Genomic DNA, 17,619 nt, shown 5'->3' with positions numbered 1-17,619 from the left:
ATAAAAAATTATCATAGAGAGAATTGAGTGAAGCATCAAGCACAAAAGTCCCAACAGCATCTACCACTCCGTGGAAGTATCCCAAGTGGACACCACCTGCATATGAGAGGACAAGGGAACAGAAATAGGCCCCACCATCTCTGGGATGTCTCGTAATATCTGCTAGAAATAGAGTATGGAGCTACGGGGCTCTTTTGTCTAGCCCTGATGGTACTTAAGTGACTTGGAAATCTACCTTTGCACACAAACATTGGAATCAGGTCCTCTGATTGTGGTAGCAGTTGAAATATAAATCTTAAAATACACAGAACTTTATTTCCCTTTGTATTGGATTAAGTTCACTCTGTGCAATAACTATGAATCAGTAAAGTCTTTCTTAGGACCTCAGAAAAGGGCACAAATATGACGTAAGTAAGTCTTTTTCTCCTTCTCCTTTTTCTTTTTCTTTTTCTTTTTCTTTTCCTTTTTCTTTTTCTTTTTCCTTTTCTTTTTCTTTTTCCTTTTCCTTTCTTTCTTTCTTTCAGAATTTCCTCCAGGTTAAGTAGAAGATGGGAGTTTCATGAAATTGCCCGAACGAAAAGTATCACAACAGCAAACAGGTCATCAAGTCACTTTGGAACCAGAGGGAGATAGAGCTCAAATAATGCTAACACCGCTTTTGCCTCCTTTTAATTTATACACACTAACGGCACAGATAGAGAAGTCTCCGACTAAAATGAACGGTTATGTAAGGTGAAATCTGCGTTCCTTGCGTAACTGCTGTTTACGTAAGGCCGGCGCGGGCAGAGGCCGCGGGGAGGGCGGGAGCTGCCGGCAGGTCCGGCGCAGCCGCTGGAGCCACAGAGCCCGCCCGGGGCCCTGCCCGCCGGGTGCGGAGCGCAGGGGAGCGCAGCGGAGCGCGGGGCGCGTCCCGGGGCGCGGTAGGCGCAGGTGGAGCTGGCCCTGCCGGAGAACCGCCGCTGAGTAATAAAAGATGTTATTTTCCCACTGTCCATAGAGTAGGAAACAAAAGATGGAAAATGTCACAAGCTGTAGGTTCTCATATCTAATAATTCAGCTGAGCTTTATGGAAAGAAGACAGGGGCTTTCTAAGTCGTTTTGGATATAAGCGTAGGCCTAGGTATGTTTTTGTTTACTCAAGCAAGCTGCACAAAAAGAACAAAGCAATTCCCCCCCAGGTAAAAGTTTAAGTTTCTACATGGAAATAAGAACGCTTTGGGTTGGATTTCTTGTCAAATATGCTGGTTAGTGCTACACAAGCAGTATAGAGGTTTATTTGGGCTGCAAGTGGCCCCTAGGAATCCCCACGTACAACTCCAGGCTTTGGAGGCTGCAGAGTTTCACTCACACTTGTAAAAGGAGAGACTTGGAAAACACACTCGTGAAACAAAGAGAAGCCAGGGATATTCTGGGGACATGGAAGGCTACAGCTCAGCAACACCTACTCCTGAGTTTATTGAGGACTATAGAACATTTGTGTAAGGTTACGTCTAAACCATATCTCGCAGTTCCCAGTTTCTGGGCACAGTTACATGCTCCACCTGCATCATGCAGATATCTGTTATTTGGGAATGAGACTTCTGACTTGAAGGCCAAATAACCCAGGTGCAAACCCTTGTCATAGATAATCACAAAAACCTTAATGGTAATCTAAAAGTAATACAAATACAGAACTGAAGATCACCTAACGAAACTACTTGCATTTCCACTGCAAAAATACGTAAAACAATTTAAAACATACAGTTTAGATTCTAGTGCTGATTTTTGCAGAAATCAAATAATTCAGAATTCTGTTTATTTCAGGAGTTTCCCAAATAGACCACAGAATTCCTCTCTGTGAACTGTAATTACAGTTTCATTATTTATCCTGCACTGGCAGTGTCTAATTTATTAGCCTGTTACTTGCTGAATATTTTACGTGAATTCTGAGTGAATAAAGTTCCTCTTAAAACACAGCTGAGAAAAACGTCAGAGTAGTGGTTAAAAAGTATTTCATCTGCATATCATGTAACAGACATGAAATGTAACTTTCAGAATATTCTCCTTTTTATAAATCAGATTAAAGGTCTTTTAGCTGCACATACAGGCTTGTCTAATACAGTCAGATCTCTCCTTCTCAGAACAGCTCCAGAATTTCAGATAAATCATGTATAATGTCAGAGCAAGGCAGTCTTCCACCAAGGGCAAATACTTGCAAAGTCCAAGGTAAGTAGGTTTGAGATAAACTGGTTTTAAACTAGCATCTTTACATGGCTGTTCTAACCAAAGGCAGGCAGTTAGCAGATGCCAGCAAAGAATTTGCCAACTGGCTGGAAAGAAAGCTTCACAAATATCTAAATGACAGCCTGCAATTCCAAACACACCAAAGAGTCCCATCTTGCTTGTAAACCTTTCTTGTGCAACAAAGTAATACACTATATTCCATTTATAAGCTCATGGAAAACTTCAGTTATGTTATTTCAGACTCAGATTATTAGGACTGTACAGATTCTTTCCTAGGTTATTTTTAAAGCAGTGACTGAACAGTCACATCCTTTTGTAATTTCTATAGTTCCCATTTCAACAATCAGATTTATATTTGCATACTGTATATATTTTATTTTATAATAATATACTACACGACTGTTATACTCACACATATCCTTTCAGAAAGGAGAATGTCATGTGACTGAAAAAACCAAGAAACAGAATTCCAAACCTACTATCAGTTCTGATACCAGTGCAAGTCTTTTTCAAAACATTTTGCATTTTATATAAGCATAGTTGTATCTTGTGTGTACATATTCTGAACACCACAACTATCCAAGATGGAGTCTAGAAAAAATTTGCCAACCCAACATTTCTCCTCCTTGTTGCCCTCTTGCATATTTTCTGGAATAGCCTTGAGCAGACTCAAAAACATAGAAAATTTGCTGCTTATATTTAGAGTAGAAACCAAACTTACAGATTCACAAATTCTAGTTTAACCCAATACTGAGAAAGACCCTATCATCTCTATCAGGACTTCTTAACTGGGTCTAATTCAAATACAGGAGTGAATACTCAGATACCAAATCAATTTCGACAAGAGTTTGAAAAGCAGTGGGTAAGAAAAAGGATGCTTTTTGATTTGCTGACTTTATAAAACAGACAGATGTGATTTGCTTTGTATCATTTCAATTACTCTGTGGAATAATTTTCTCCCTTTTTCAATGATTACAATTTTCATCTATTGTTTTGTTTAAAAAGTTGAGTAATTCCTCCTTCTAGTAGACAGTATTTGATAATACAATTCAATTACATTTCACATTTGGCACAAAACTCCCCTCCAGCTTTTGGAGATTACTTTATTTAACCATGGGGGGGTTTTGCTGTTGGAATAGCAGTTACTCTTCAGTAAGTAAATGCATGTATGCCAAGCATGTTATTAACTGAACTGACTGAAGATGAGAAAAGCAAATACTAGGTCTAATATTGCCTGGATGCCACCAATGGGTATATTATAGATAGAAATATTTCATTTGATCCATTAGTTGTTTTCTTGTTATCAATATCACAGTCAGTAATATGACTCTACTAAAAGATATCAAAATCCATTAGCTTTTAAGGCGCTGTTCAAAGGCAGGCAGTGCATTATAACAACTGAAACAATTTCAAGTGAGAATGAGAGACCATTTCCTAATTTTGATGATTTTGTATTCCAGCTTTAATAATCCCTCAGACAAGATTTTTCTGTTTCTAAAAATAAGTATTAATGATACAGATGTGTATTTAGGCTTTTCTTTATTTTATTCCATTCCTCAATAGATGTTGACATGCAAGCAAATCTTTAAAACTTTTATTGTATTTCCCTTTGTTAAAATAGACTGACTGTGAAAGAGCAGTCCAAATACTGTAGACACTGCAATAATCATGAGTTTACTACTGTCACCAAAAGAATAACGTCTAAAGAACATTTAAAACAACTTGGGAGACACTTGCACTACTCTCAATACAGTGTATAAAAATATAACTGACTCACAAACTGGACTGGCAGAGTCCTTCATGCATGGGCCAGATGGCAAGTGTTTAACCAGGTGTCGACTGACACCACTGGGGTGTTCCAAGTCTGGATGCAAAGTTTAATGCTTTATGTCTTGCAGGTGCTAATGGAAGCATACATCAACATATACTGTTGAAAATACACTATTTCATTGTTGTCAACTTAGTGTTACTTCAATTTTCCAAAGACAGATGTGAATTGTTCATTGTAAGAACAGAGATGGGACATAAAACTGGACCCACTAGTCAAATGTAGGTTCTGAACACAGTTCGTAAAGTAAATGATCATAGTAATTGCTTCTGCAAAATTTGAAAGGACTCAGAGTATTTTCTTGTTAATTTATCACCATTACCTGAGTCTTACAGTCCATCCTGATGTTGTGATAGATCTTGCAATGCTATTTCCTTAATGCTTCAATTACTATAGACAAATTTACTAAGTCACAATCTGTTTGCCTTTAAAGGTTTCCAACTTGTTACAAAAGGAAAGCTCATTTAAATAGTCATGGTCACCTAGAACAAGTGTCTTATGTTCTTATGGATTTGTATGTCAGAGCATCTAGAAGCTTTTTCCTTGTTAAGGCATTTTTAAAGTCTCTCTTTTGCGTCAATTGTCTTCCAGGCTCTTGCATCCCATAGTTAGATTAAATCAAGTGTGGCGGCAAGACTCATTTGCCAAGCTGAGAAGAGGAATCCAAGAAGCCACAGGATACCCAAGTCCAACAAGGCAGGGCACAGTTATGATTAGAGGGCCACTAGCGAGCCCAAACTGCCAGGAAAACTCCATGATGGGAAGCAGACAAGTTTGGGCAAGTTCAGGCAGGTGGTTGGGAGAAGGAATGGGGAACAGGAGAAATGAAGCACAACTAACAGATCAGCAATCAACGAGTGTACTGAATGGCCACAGCAACAGGTGTGTGTCCTTTACTCACGTATCACTTGGGCAGGGCAACTGTGAGTCAGACTCACAGACACTTAGAGTGTGCAGTTTTCCTGGGTGGCAGATGGCTTGTCTGGGTGTAGCCTGGCAGCAGGTGATGAAGACATTCAGAGTTACTGTGGAAGAAACATGCACATGCAGCATAAGCCTTTTGCCAAGCTAAGAAACAATGGCTGTTTTTGTTAGTGTGTTTGGTGTGTCTTTTTCTTTTCCTTTTAATGATTTTGAATGGCTGACATTTTCAAATGCTTTGGATTGGTACACGTGTCATAAAACAGCTGTGGCCAAGATTCTTAGCTTTTTTACGAGCGTATGAAGGTGATTGCATTGATACTAGTGTAAAAGTCAGACATTGCAAACTTTTGCGACTCTTCTTCACAACTGAAACTTTATATGGTCAACTACTTTCTTTTCACTTCAATTTCTTAACCAGCTGTGTAAAATAATTTCTGAAGCTAAAAACCCCTGAGGTTTATGAATGGCGCATTTCTTCGTTTACCAAGATGGGAGGACGTAGTGGGGACAGCACACTCGCCACAGAACTACCCAGTTCCTCGCGTGTTTCTGGAAATCTACCTTTACCTTGTCTTTTTACAGAAAGGAACTTGTTCCTCAGTTGCTACATTCCCCGTACTTTGCTACACTGCAGAGATAATTTTGTATTTAAATGTCTTTAGATTAGACTCCAAGTATTGTTACCCAAATTTACCATAAACATCCCTAAACCTTTTAGCTTCAGGGCTTGGAATCTCTCGAAGTTTTACATATTAACATCCTCATTCCTGCTGAGTCATGCTCGGTTTGACCTTCACTTATTTGTCTTGGTTTCTTTACCTGAGAAGTTGACTTTATTGTTTGTACATATATATATATACGAGTATCTGAACCGTGTCACTACACTGAAGGACGGACGTTGTTGAAAACACTTTCAACAGGAATCCATCGACAGCAAACTTACTTATGGGGTGTGATCTTCGCCCCAGCCTCACGACGTTCTGGTGTCGAACCCAAGTTTTCTCTGTGACAACACTTTCTGAGGAGGAGTTTTGAAATAAGCACTTGCGAAGGCGGCACTCACGGGGCACCCCGCGGCTGAGGCGAGCTCAGACGGGTCGAGGTGGGCCGGGGCCGGGCCGAGGCGGCACGCCCCGGGGCGCTCCCTCCCTCCCGCGCCGGCGATGAGACATGTGACAGCGCGACTTCTGTCTCGGAGCCGCCGAAGGGGAAAGGGCTGCCGCGGCGAGGGGTAGGAAGGCTTCTCTCGGACCCTCCGTCTCCCACTGAGGCCACAGCCCCGCGGGGGAGGTGCCGCCCCTGCCCCCGCCACTCCCGTCGCCGCAGGTGCAGCCGCGGTTCGCGCGGTGCCGGACAGTGCCCGGAGCGGCCGCCTCCTCCTGAGCCGAGCAGCCCCCGCCGCCCCGCGCGGGACTCTCCTCACACAGGTACGGACAGAGCGTGCGCCCCTCCTCGTCCCGCCCCGCCAGGACGACCGTTAACGGCCCCCGCGCCGCTCGCGCCAAGACTGGGCGGGGCGGCGCAGCCCCTCCGGCCCCGCCGGACACCGCTGGCGCCTCGCCCGTCAGGAGCCTGCGCCCGCCGCCCCCGCGCCCTCCTTTTGCCAGTCCCCGGCTCCACCTGCTGCGGAGCCGCCCCAGGCCACGATGCTGCCGCCCAGGAGGCAGCTGGCCGCTCCGGTGGGGCCGGGGGCGCGGCGAGCGGGCTTCTCCGCCCGGGGGCCGCTGCGGCCATAAAGGGCCGGGGAAGGGGCGGCGCGGCACTGCGGTAGCGGGGCGGCCGGCTGTCGGCTGAATGCGGCAGAGGGGAGCGGCGGCATCTGGCGGGAGCAGCTCCTCCCTCTGCCGCCGCCTCATCCGCCGCCGGCTTCTCACAGAGTGTTCCTAGCCGGCGGGTGGCGGGGCCCGGCCCTGCCCCAGCCCCAGCATGGCCTTCCCCGGGGCGCTAGGTAAGTCGAGGGGCAAGAGGCAGCGCCGAGCCGGGCTGGTCCGGGGTGCTGGTGACCTTGGCTGCCGCCCCGGCGGGGACGGGCTCTGGGCGGCTGTGTCCGGGGCTCCTGCGGCGGGCCCCGCCCCACCTGCTCCGGCAGCGGGATGCGGCTCCGGGGGTGCCAGCTGACCGGCCGGGGGCTTGGGAAGCTGCGGTTCTGGTTGTTTTCATGGTGTGTGCTTATTACATATGCAAGCCCATTAAATTCCTCATCAATAAGTGTTTTTAAAATAATCATTCCATCATTTTTTATGCAGCATGTTTCAAGAGTGTTTTTTTTTTTTTCTCTCCCTACAAAGGTGCAGAACTAAAGAGCAACCAAAGCAACCTTTCTGTGAGAGAGATATATTTAGGAAAGGAACATTTGCTGGTTGCTGGATGGCATTCATACCCACTCCCCATCCCATTAAGATGTCTAGTTGTCGCTCTCCCACTTGCTCACCTTGGGTAAAAGGCAGCACTTGTATAGAAGGGTACTGGATATGAGATCCTCATCCCACAGCTTACCTGAGTATTATATGAAGTGTCTCATGACTGGTTTCAGTTTATTAAACCCATTTCAGTGACACAAGCTACCAGTGATGTGGGTGAACCTACCTTCAAAGTGTTTTGTGCTTTAGTCTCTCATTTGCTTGGGTGGACAACTTGAGATCAGGCTCTGTAAGAAAGAAAAAAACCCAACCTTTAGTCTGAGTATAGGATACTTGTGTCCATACATTCTGACTCTTTACTATCTTATTGTAATGATTTAAAATACAGTATGGTTTCTCATGCAATGTATTTCCTACTGCACTTCTGTTTCTGATCACAATTCTCTAAGAAAAAGTTTGTTTATACTAGGAAAATGCTCAACCAATGATAAACAACCAATTTTTCCTGTCCAAATCTGCCAGTACTGAAGGTATTTTAATTGCTGATTTTGCAGCAGAAGAAACATTGTTATTCCACATTTTACTACTATTGCCAGTGCTCTTACTGTGGTTGAGTAACTATAAAGGCTGTTCTGGCCTGGCTGAAGTGGCCCAAAACCCCCTTGTTGGTGGCAACTGTGTTCATGGGGATCAGTGGAAAGGCTCCCATGACTTCACTGAGGTTTGAAACTGAGATACCAAACCTAAGTATGGATGCTACTAAGACATCATAGTGCATTGTTGTAGAATCATTCAGTTAATTGCATATGTATTTTTATGTATGTTATGTAGTTGCGCATGATTTTATAAAGACTTAATACTAATTGCAAAACAAATACTCTCCAGGCAGAAAAACTGCATAGTCAGATCGACAGTTCTTTAAAACCAGTGTCATTTTTTCCACTGGGCTGTGAATTGGTTCTTACAAAATAATGTAGATGATCACTAAATTGCTGTGTTGTGGTCCAATATATCTCTCGTTATCTTTTCATACTATATTTGCTTTTAGAATAAAACCAAAAGTGTTCTCAAAGCAACTGTGAAAACAGGTGGACATTAATTAGAATATTTTAGGCTGAAAACAACAGGATCACATATCAAAAGGATCACATATCAACACGTGAAACTTACAGCATGCCTACAGAAATACTGTAATGGGGGCCCTGATAAGTTATGCCTTGAGTGATTAAAAACTGCCATGCTCGATGTTGACTTTCAGCATATGTTGGTATTTAAATGAATACCATCTTATAAAATGTTTGCATTTTTATAACCAAAAAGGATTCTGAAATGCCAGTTTTGGATCTAGACTTCACATTCTGGCAGTGCTTGGATCTATTTGTTGTGACATGTTCACTGCTATTTTTAACTTATGTAATAAGAATTTAATCTTATTTGTTACAAACTCCATCATAGTGAAGGCATTCAAAAAGCTCTCAGTACATAATAAATAATGCTGGTCAGTAACTTACAAGCACTGTATTTTTTTTTCCCTTCCAGAATGCTACCAGATATGTCAAAATTCACAGATGGTATTTTCAGTAGTGATACTACAACAAAATGGAAATATTTTGTGATGAAAGGCTACTTAGATAGACATGCAAAACATAAAGCATATTTTTTTTAAAAATAATATTTAAATGCCATAAAGTCCATATCCTGTCTGCTTCCCACAAACAACTCAAAAGCAGTATATGAACTACTGGAAACAAATGAAAAAAGTCACTGAGTTAACCACACCATATTTGTTCCTGTTGTGCAACCATTTTACTTCACAGCAGCTCCATCACTTTCTTGTTTGTGGAAAGGATGGGGTGAGTTAGAAATGTGCAACCTTCTAACTTGCTTGTGGTGCTAAAATTGAGTTAAAGTCACTGAGCAGGGAAGAAGGAAATCCATTCACTCAGTTGCTTACCAAGTTCAGTGCAAGTACATACATCTAAGTATAGATTATGTTGCAAATAATAGTCTGATTATGCAAATAAGTGGAATCTACTGGCAAATCTGCACATACATATCTTAGGAATTTTAATGAGTATACCAAGAAGTTCCGAATTCACAAACTGGCATGGCTCCCTAAGTAAAGATGCTCTGTGGATACCTGTGGTTCTTGTGTACTGCACAGTAGTATAAATTCTGCATAGCTGTTCTACTTTATTCTGCTTTTGCTCTAAGCTTTTGACGTCAACACATGTACCATGAAAACATCCCAGTGTCTCACATATCTTTATTCTGCTTGTAGTTATAACTTTGCCAACTGTCTTCTTTATTAGCCGAGATGCCCAGACAGTTTCCAAAGCTGAACATCTCTGAGGTTGATGAGCATGTGCGACTTCTAGCAGAGAAAGTATTTGCTAAAGTCCTCCGAGAAGAAGACAGCAAAGATGCCTTGTCACTATTCACCGTGCCTGAAGACTGCCCTATTGGGCAGAAAGAGGCCAAGGAAAGGGAACTACAGAAGGAACTGGCAGAACAACAGTCTGTGGAAACAACTAAAAGGTTTGTTCTGTAGTTGCTTTCTTAAGTGGAAAATAGTTTTTAAATGAATTTGAGTTAAGATATCTGGCAAATAATATTCTTCCTCTTATTACTTCAGGAGAAAGGTCAACAGCAGGTACCAAGGGCACCTGTGTGATGTCCTTGGGGTGGGGATGGGCCCTAGGGGGCTTGGATTGGTGAGGTTGTCTCAGCTGCGTTTCCAGCAATAGCACAGATATTGCATATGCAAGTTCAACAAACAGCATAGCTGTGTGGAAGTGAACACAACCCTAAGACTCTTTAATGTAAAAAGAGTCAGAAAAAGAAACGCATTCCTTCTCCCCCTTTATTCTAGTTTCATTCAGAGATGGAAAATTTTAACATAGAGAAAATGACAGTGGTATGATACTTCTTATGTCTGTAAAAATAGATGAAAGCAAAGACTTGACATTTAACAACAAGGGAGAAGGTGAAAAGTGGTATTGGCATAATGAGGTTATTTGTAGGTTTCCTTAACTCACAGAGATATAATCTAACCACTATCAGCCTTAAAAGTGCACACTTTGAGTTTTCTTGGAAAAAAAAAATACAGTCCACTTTTGGTTTACCCATGAATGTGGTTAAGCCAAACTTGATTTGGTTTTCTATTTTCTTCTGTGAGAGAGGTAGCCTTACCCTGATGTCAAGCTATTCCAGTATCTTAACTTCAGTGAACGGACTAGATTATTTTGTAGAGTCATGTGAGCTCAGCAGCAGTCTGACACCAAATGGCTTGGATGTGCACAGGCGCCTCAAGAAGCAGTCAAACAAGGAAGCCTTTGAAAGTGGTAGCTAAACACATGTACCAGTTATCTGCAGACAATCAGTTGGGCAATGCTTGGCATTATATTTCTGGAACAGAAGGGAGAAGAGTCAACTTAGTTAAATTAAGGTATGACACACTGATGACACAGGCTGAGACTATTGGTTTTGAATTGTGCAAGTGGGCTTCCCGGTTGCCACGTTCATAAACATAAACAAGCACATAAAGGAAAACAAGATGTTTTCAAACAACTATTTGGTATATCTTTCTTCCTGAACTAATAAGTTTCACTTTTAATTTGGGAAATTGTCTTATAGAAATATGTTTTGTCAAACTGTACCTCAGGTTTTTACAAGTTTAACTGTGGGAAATGGGATATTATATGTATATTGTTTATAGTCCTGCCCTACAGGACTGAAACTTACTTCAAGGACAGTTACATGAGTACAACTTCTGTTGTTTTCTGTTGCAGTTGATCCAATAATGCCTTTTAAGAATTTCATACTGATTTCAAAGGTGGCTACAAGTACTTGAGAGGATGGGATTTGGTCATATATATATATGAAATCTTGATGCATTTTCTTGTCTGACAACTAGATGAGTTTTTCTGCATGTTTTGGGAAGAACTGAAAGTGTGTGTAATAGCATCATAATTTAAAACAACTTACAATATGTAACATTCCCTTGTTTCTGTTTGATACTTCGTGAATTCTGATGCTACCAGTCTCTAAGAATCAACTCCTACTAAAGTAAGCACAGTAACCACATTTTCTTTCTGTACAGTGACTTGCTGAAACTGAATTTATAAGAAGTGAAACAAAACAAACCTTACTGCATCTTACAGTGATTGTAAATAAATTCAGGCATATTGTATCCCTGTGGAGGGTACGTGCAATTGTGTGTAGCATTTATAATGTGAAATATCAAAGAAAAAAGCTAAAAGCACAAGTATTTTGTGATCAATGTTTTTCCCGTGGTATAAGAGATTTAATTTGTAAAATTTCTTAGGGGGTGATTTCTTTGCTGTAATCAGTTTTCCAGTGCATTTAATGTTTACCATGGCTTATTTTATGCTTTATACCATGAATTTGTAGGAAGAAAAGTTTCAAGATGATTCGATCCCAGTCTTTGTCATTACAAATTCCATCTCAGGAATGGAAAGCACCATCAGCCAATCCTGTTATGTCTCCTGCAACGCCAGTTCTTCCAAGTGCTTTTGTGCCAGTCCAAGTGCCATATGATGTCCCAGAGTTTCAGAGAGTTTCAATTAGTGGGGACTACTGTGCAGGGGTAAGAAACCTTCCCCCCCACCCTGCTTTCTGTATCTGGTGGGGGGAAATCCCAAACCACAAGCAACTAATTATATATAAAGCGTGAAATACCAGTATATTATGGCTCTCTGCAACAAACTGTAAGTTGCTTTTTGAACACATTGATTTGTAAAATAGTTAAAGTCAATGTTGTGTCATTTTATAATTTTTTATCTATTCAATCTATTTTTTATGATAAAACAATAGTTAGGTGTTAAATAAATGGGTGATGCATGGTAGGAGTATCTGTATCTTTTGCACATTGTATTTAGATGCTGCTTCTGTCATTTGCTTCCTGAGACTTTGGGTAAGATCCTTATGGTCAAGCTGCATACACTTGGATTTCTGGAAATTCAGTCTCATTGCTACTGGTGTGGATTCAGTTTGTTGCTAAAACTGATGTTTTACTTTTGTCAGTATTTATCCAGGCTTTCCTTTCAGGTTACAGTTGATGATTATGAACAGGCTGCCAAAAGCCTGGTCAAAGCTCTTCTCATTCGAGAAAAGTATTCACGTCTTGCCTACCATCGCTTCCCAAGAACGACATCTCAGTATTTGTGTAGCATGCAAGATGAAAAATGGAAGGTAGAAGATGAAGTGTATCCAGGTGAATATCCTTGTTCTTTTTTTGAAAATATAGAATTAAACTCATGCACTACTGTGATAAAGGTAAGTTGAATATTTGTGATTATCTGTGTCTCTCCCTTTGTAATTTATTCTGTTAGTAAGTGGTGGAGAATCCCTCATGGGCCTAAGTTACACATCCTGTGTCTAAGCTGAAACTTTAAAGCTGTCAGAAGCTTAAAAAAATGTACTAGGTGCTCATTGATTATTTTTTGGCAGCAAATGGGATGGTAAGTAGTACACTTGTGTTTGTCCAGGAAAAAGATATATGGCTATGGCTTAAAGTGAAAAGTCATTCCTTCTAATCTTGGCATGCTGAAATAAAGGGATTATGAGCTCATCTAGATTGTAAACTGAAGCATGATACAGGCGTGCCAGTTGGCAAGCCCTGAGTAATTTCCTAGGCATGGCACACTTACCAGGTCAAGACTGGAAGCTGTATACTCATAATTGTTGGGCATTCTGCCAGGGTTAATAAACTCTGATCTCTCAACAAGGCTTATTAGGTTGAACATATTCCCCACTATGTATGTCACAAATGATACTTGTCACTTAGGTGGGTTGTGTGTTGAAAGCTTTGCTTGCGCATTAAACTGTTTGCGCTGCTAGTTTTTGGATTAGCCTGTGAGGAGCAACGTTTGGTCTGTACAGATGTGCCTCTGTAGATGTGTCCATATTGTTGGCAATGTATTCTGAGCCATAAAGTGGCATTTAAAATCAATTACCCTCTAGCTCCGTGGATGAAAGAAGGTGAATTAACATGTTTTCAAGCATTTGTTACACAGAAGAAGTGTAAAGAGGACAGTATACTAAATATTAAACACAGGAAAGATTTTGGAACAGCTGCCAGAGAGATATTTCCAAGCTATTACTAGGATAATAACTTCTTTACCGTTCTGATTTTAAACTTATGACATAAACAAGAAAATCTCATTACACAATGTCTTAATTAGCACTAGTTTGAGCTGAATAGTTATGAATAATAGAGATAAGAATAGTATTAGTTTATAACATACATTCAGGTGCCCTAGGTGAATAAAAGGACTGGTTAATTACTTTTCTGGCTTAACAGAACAGGTAAAAGGAGAAATCTGTGATAAGATGGAGCTCAAGAGTGTAGTTCGGTTGACATAAATGTAATTGAGACACGTTACGCTAGTTGCATTAGTAAGATATTGTAAAAGAAGCAGTGAACATTCACTAGCATGAGTAATAATATCTGAGTGCTCATATAAGCTCCCAGAAGTATGTGTGTTTACCTGATTCTTGGCGGGGGGGGGGGGGGGGGGGAACAACAAACCAACAGTAATTTTATAAAGGGAATACAAAACTGCACTGAACAAATCCCAACCATGCTTCTGGTACTTCCTGATTTTGGTCATGATCAGAGGGCCAAGGGGAAAACTAGAGTTGTGTTGTACTACCTCTGGCTTCTGCACTTCTTGGTCCTATTCAAAACCAATTAAACATAAAAGTAAAGGAGTTTTATTAAAAACAAAACACCCTGCAGAAAAACAAACAAACCCCCCCCCCAAAAAAAAAAAAAAAAAACAACCAACCAAAAAAAAAAAAAAAACAACAAACACACACAAATGGAAAAAACAAAACAATCAAAACACAACAAAAGCAACCAACTGCCCCCAAAACCTACAGACCAACCACTGCCTTGGTGAGAGTGAGAAGCACTGAGTCTTAAATTATTACCTGCTCTAACATGAGTGAGGTATATTTACTAATGGTTCAGAGAGAGGAAACAATCCTAGTATGTATGTATGCATTAGTCTAGCTCAGTGGATTATGGGAAGGGCAGAGGTGAAGCAGTAAGGCACAGCTTGTTCTTTTCTGACTGATGTTTCAATATGAGAACAGCTTCATTACTGTGTGCTTAAATACAAACTTCCAAAATTACTACAGTGAGTCAGAAGGTGAAAAGAAAATAATAAAGGTGGGTATGAAGTCAACAACTGTTTTATTGTTCAAAAATCTCAACTGTACTTTCAGACATTCTAATTTAAATACTTCTGGAAACTTATTTTGATACGTGTGCCATCATACATAAATAACTAATGGTATTAAATCTATTTATACCTTGGTTCAGACAAGTCTAATAATATGTAATATTTGAATTAAGGTAGGCACTTACCTTAGAGGGACTGCAATTAAAGCCTGTCAGAATAAAGCTGTGTAGTAACAGCAGATCTTTTATAGCGGCTGAAAATGTGATTTTAGTGAAAGTATTAAGATCTGCTAGAAATATGTGTTACAGAAGCAGAAAGCCCTTTTCCTAATTACTTTGCCTTTTGTGTTAGTTCTTCTAAATGTAATGTAAACTTATTTCCAGATTTCCATTCGCCCCCAGAAGAAAATGAAGACCCTTACAATCTTGATGATGCTCCAGACAATTTGGATTATGTTGTAAAATTAAAAGGTGGAATTCCCTTTGTTTATGATAACAAAGAGATGATGGAACTCAATGAGCCTCGGAGTCTGCCATATCCTGACCTGCAGACCTACACCCTTGACCTGAGCCATGTTCTTGCTCTAATTGCAGATGGTCCAACGTATGTTTCTCTTTCTTTCTTTGCCCCTTCAGGCTGCTGGTTGCCTTTAGCTTAATACTTCTGAATTTTGTGATATTTAATTACTGTAGAATGAGTACATTAAGGAATGTTTTGTTTTGTGCTTCTCAAGCATTAATGCATCACAGAAAGACTCAAAAAAACCCCACAGATGCCCTTTTTATTTCTTTGGCTTCTTTGCATCAGTTATGGCAAAATGAGAAGTAGTTAACAGAAAAGCAAGACATTGGCCAAATGTTCCCATTGAAGTAAAATATGACCCAAACTTCTTCAGGCACGGGAACTGAAACTTGAGGCTGACCTTTTTTTACTTTGTTTTGGCCTACGCTGCATTTGAGGTTTTGAACAGTTGTCTGGAATTCCTTCATGTCTGCTCTACTCTTGCTGCATGCATGGAAACCCTGCATGTGTAGAGCACACAGAACAGCTCAGAAATGTAAATATTCAGTCTGATTTATTCCAGATGTAAATTAACTGCTCACGTGCTGCAAAACTGATCCACACATGCACAATCAGAGTAGGTCTGAAATTTCCCAGAACCATCAAACTCCTAGGGAATCTCTATAAAGCAGAACTATAGCTACTGTAGTATGGTCACTGACACTCTCATAACAAAGCAGTGTCTTTGCCTAGTGCGTAAGAAAATGTGCATCCAGTTTTTAAGCTTACTTCCTGGCTGAGGACTGGAAATGTCAAGGTTTCAACACCAGGAAAGGAAAAGAATCCATCCTAGGATGGAACAAAGGAGGAACGTGGACTGTTCTTCCAAACTATTTGCCCTGCCTGCCAGCACCGCGTTCCTGGTCCTCCTGCCTATGCGAGATCATAACTTAGAATGTGACTAGTTAGTCACACCTGATGCATTCTTTCCTCTTCAGTCCGTGTCCGACACCTGTAGCACCATGTCTCTGCCTTGCACACTGATAGTGGCAAAGCAGATGGGCTGAGCAGAACTGTCCCATTCCCCAAGCACTTTTTCAAGAGCAAAAGCTTGTGCTTCCACGAGCTTTATTGTCACTCCTGTTCCAAATCAAAGCCAGCTTGAGTAAGCTTATTTGCAGTATGCAATTGGTAAATGCATTTCCAGATTTAGTGTGTTATATTCCAGGAGACAAATATTGAGAAGATTAAAGGACAAGGAGGAAAAATTTGAAACAAAAGTCATACCAAAGACCCTTCTTTTTGCAGCTTTTGTTAACAGTCTTTATCAGGAAGCCACAAGAAGAGCCTTGGTAGGACACATTAGATCACTTGTCACCTTAGTGAATGTAGGAACAATCACCTGCTCCTTTCACTTCTTCAGATTAAGCTTTTACAGGCTGATTTGCACTCCCTGATAAATACACACAAACCAAAAGAAAAGTCTTTGCACTAATCCTGTTGCATAAGCTCCTCATATGGTATTGTTTCCCTGTTTGCAGCAAGTGCTTTCCTGTCATTTATGTCTGTCACACAAGGGGCTGCTTGGAGATCAAGAACCTATTGTTCTTTAATCCTTGCTGTTCTTAAACTAGGGAAATCTCACCCCTGCTTCTCAGTCTTCAGTCTCTTGAGTAATAGCAGAACCTGATAAAGACTTCCTGCAGTGGGCAAGCAGGTCTTGATCAGTATCAGATGCAGTGAGACTGTGTTTGAATTGGACTTTCAAATCCGTAATGGGATTTGTGTCCCATTGAGGAGAGATTGCCAACAAGAAAGCAGAAAAAAAGAAGGCTATTACATTAATAGTGCTACAAAAATATTGTAGATTCAATAAGAATTGACAGATGGTGAAGAGAAAAACCATGTCAGTGGTTAAAAATAGAATGAGGAACGTAATAGAAGATGAAAGTGTAGACAGAGGAGTAGGCAAGCAGGAATAAAAAAGCATGGTTTTTCTAAAAAGAGCACAAGAAATTATTTTGGAAAAAATGTGTTTCTACACAGTATACATGTTTTTAAAGGCATAAAACCCAAAAGTATATTGGATCTTATCTTGGCTTCTTATATTCGCATCAAAAATCAAATAAGCTTTGGGTTATGTTTTTTTTTTCTTATTTTCACAGGGAGTAAGTCTGGATTACAGGTTATTTCTGTTATATATGAGGTGATCTGCTCTACTGGAGGTATAGTGTCAGAGTAGTAGCAATTGACATCACATTTTATTATAGGTTTTATGCTTTCTCTGGTCATCATTACTAAAAGAACTGCAGTTTACGCACAGATACAGTGATAACAATACTTTAAGGACATAACGTGGTTGTGTAGAGTTCTGTTTGAGATGTCACTAATAACTTTGGTCTGAAATCATATTGGATTTTGACTTACATATTTGTTAACCAGTAGGACAGGAAGAATGGATTTGTTTTTGTCTTCATTGAAAATATATATATTTTTTTTTTACTGTGAAAACTTTAAAGTTCTTTCTGAACTTGAAATACAAATAGTTGTAAGTTACAGTTAATTTTTGTGT

The 17,619-nt window shown here is 40.4% G+C and overlaps 2 protein-coding genes across 5 annotated transcripts in view; one reads left to right on the top strand and one right to left on the bottom strand.

Moving 5' to 3' along the window:
- Positions 1-3,661: 3,661 nt before the first annotated feature.
- RNF141 (ring finger protein 141) overlaps positions 3,662-17,619 on the bottom strand; it is a 49,430-nt gene continuing 35,472 nt past the window's right edge. The window contains exons 7-9 of one of the 2 annotated variants that reach the window (XR_011739272.1): positions 10,528-10,743; positions 7,562-7,622; positions 3,662-5,076 (exon numbers count right to left, since the gene is read on the bottom strand). The gene's annotated coding sequence lies outside the window, so the exon portion shown is untranslated. The remainder of the gene's footprint in view (positions 5,077-7,561; positions 7,623-10,527; positions 10,744-17,619) is intronic. The other variant, XR_011739273.1, reaches the window with a different exon arrangement.
- Positions 6,155-17,619, top strand: part of AMPD3 (adenosine monophosphate deaminase 3) — a 29,234-nt gene continuing 17,769 nt past the window's right edge. The window contains exons 1-5 of one of the 3 annotated variants that reach the window (XM_065838817.2): positions 6,155-6,402; positions 9,648-9,873; positions 11,749-11,944; positions 12,406-12,571; positions 14,930-15,149. In XM_065838817.2, coding sequence (XP_065694889.1) covers positions 9,653-9,873; positions 11,749-11,944; positions 12,406-12,571; positions 14,930-15,149 — 803 coding nt within the window. In that variant the 5' untranslated portion in view covers positions 6,155-6,402; positions 9,648-9,652. Of the gene's footprint in view, positions 6,403-6,530; positions 6,924-9,647; positions 9,874-11,748; positions 11,945-12,405; positions 12,572-14,929; positions 15,150-17,619 lie in introns of those variants that run through there. The other 2 variants (XM_065838816.2, XM_065838815.2) reach the window with 2 other exon arrangements.

Source organism: Patagioenas fasciata, chromosome 5, assembly GCF_037038585.1.
Source record: "Patagioenas fasciata isolate bPatFas1 chromosome 5, bPatFas1.hap1, whole genome shotgun sequence".
NCBI classification, from domain to species: Eukaryota; Metazoa; Chordata; class Aves; order Columbiformes; family Columbidae; genus Patagioenas; species Patagioenas fasciata.
Note: the sequence above shows the minus strand (reverse complement) of the source record. Positions and strands in the feature narration are given on the sequence as shown.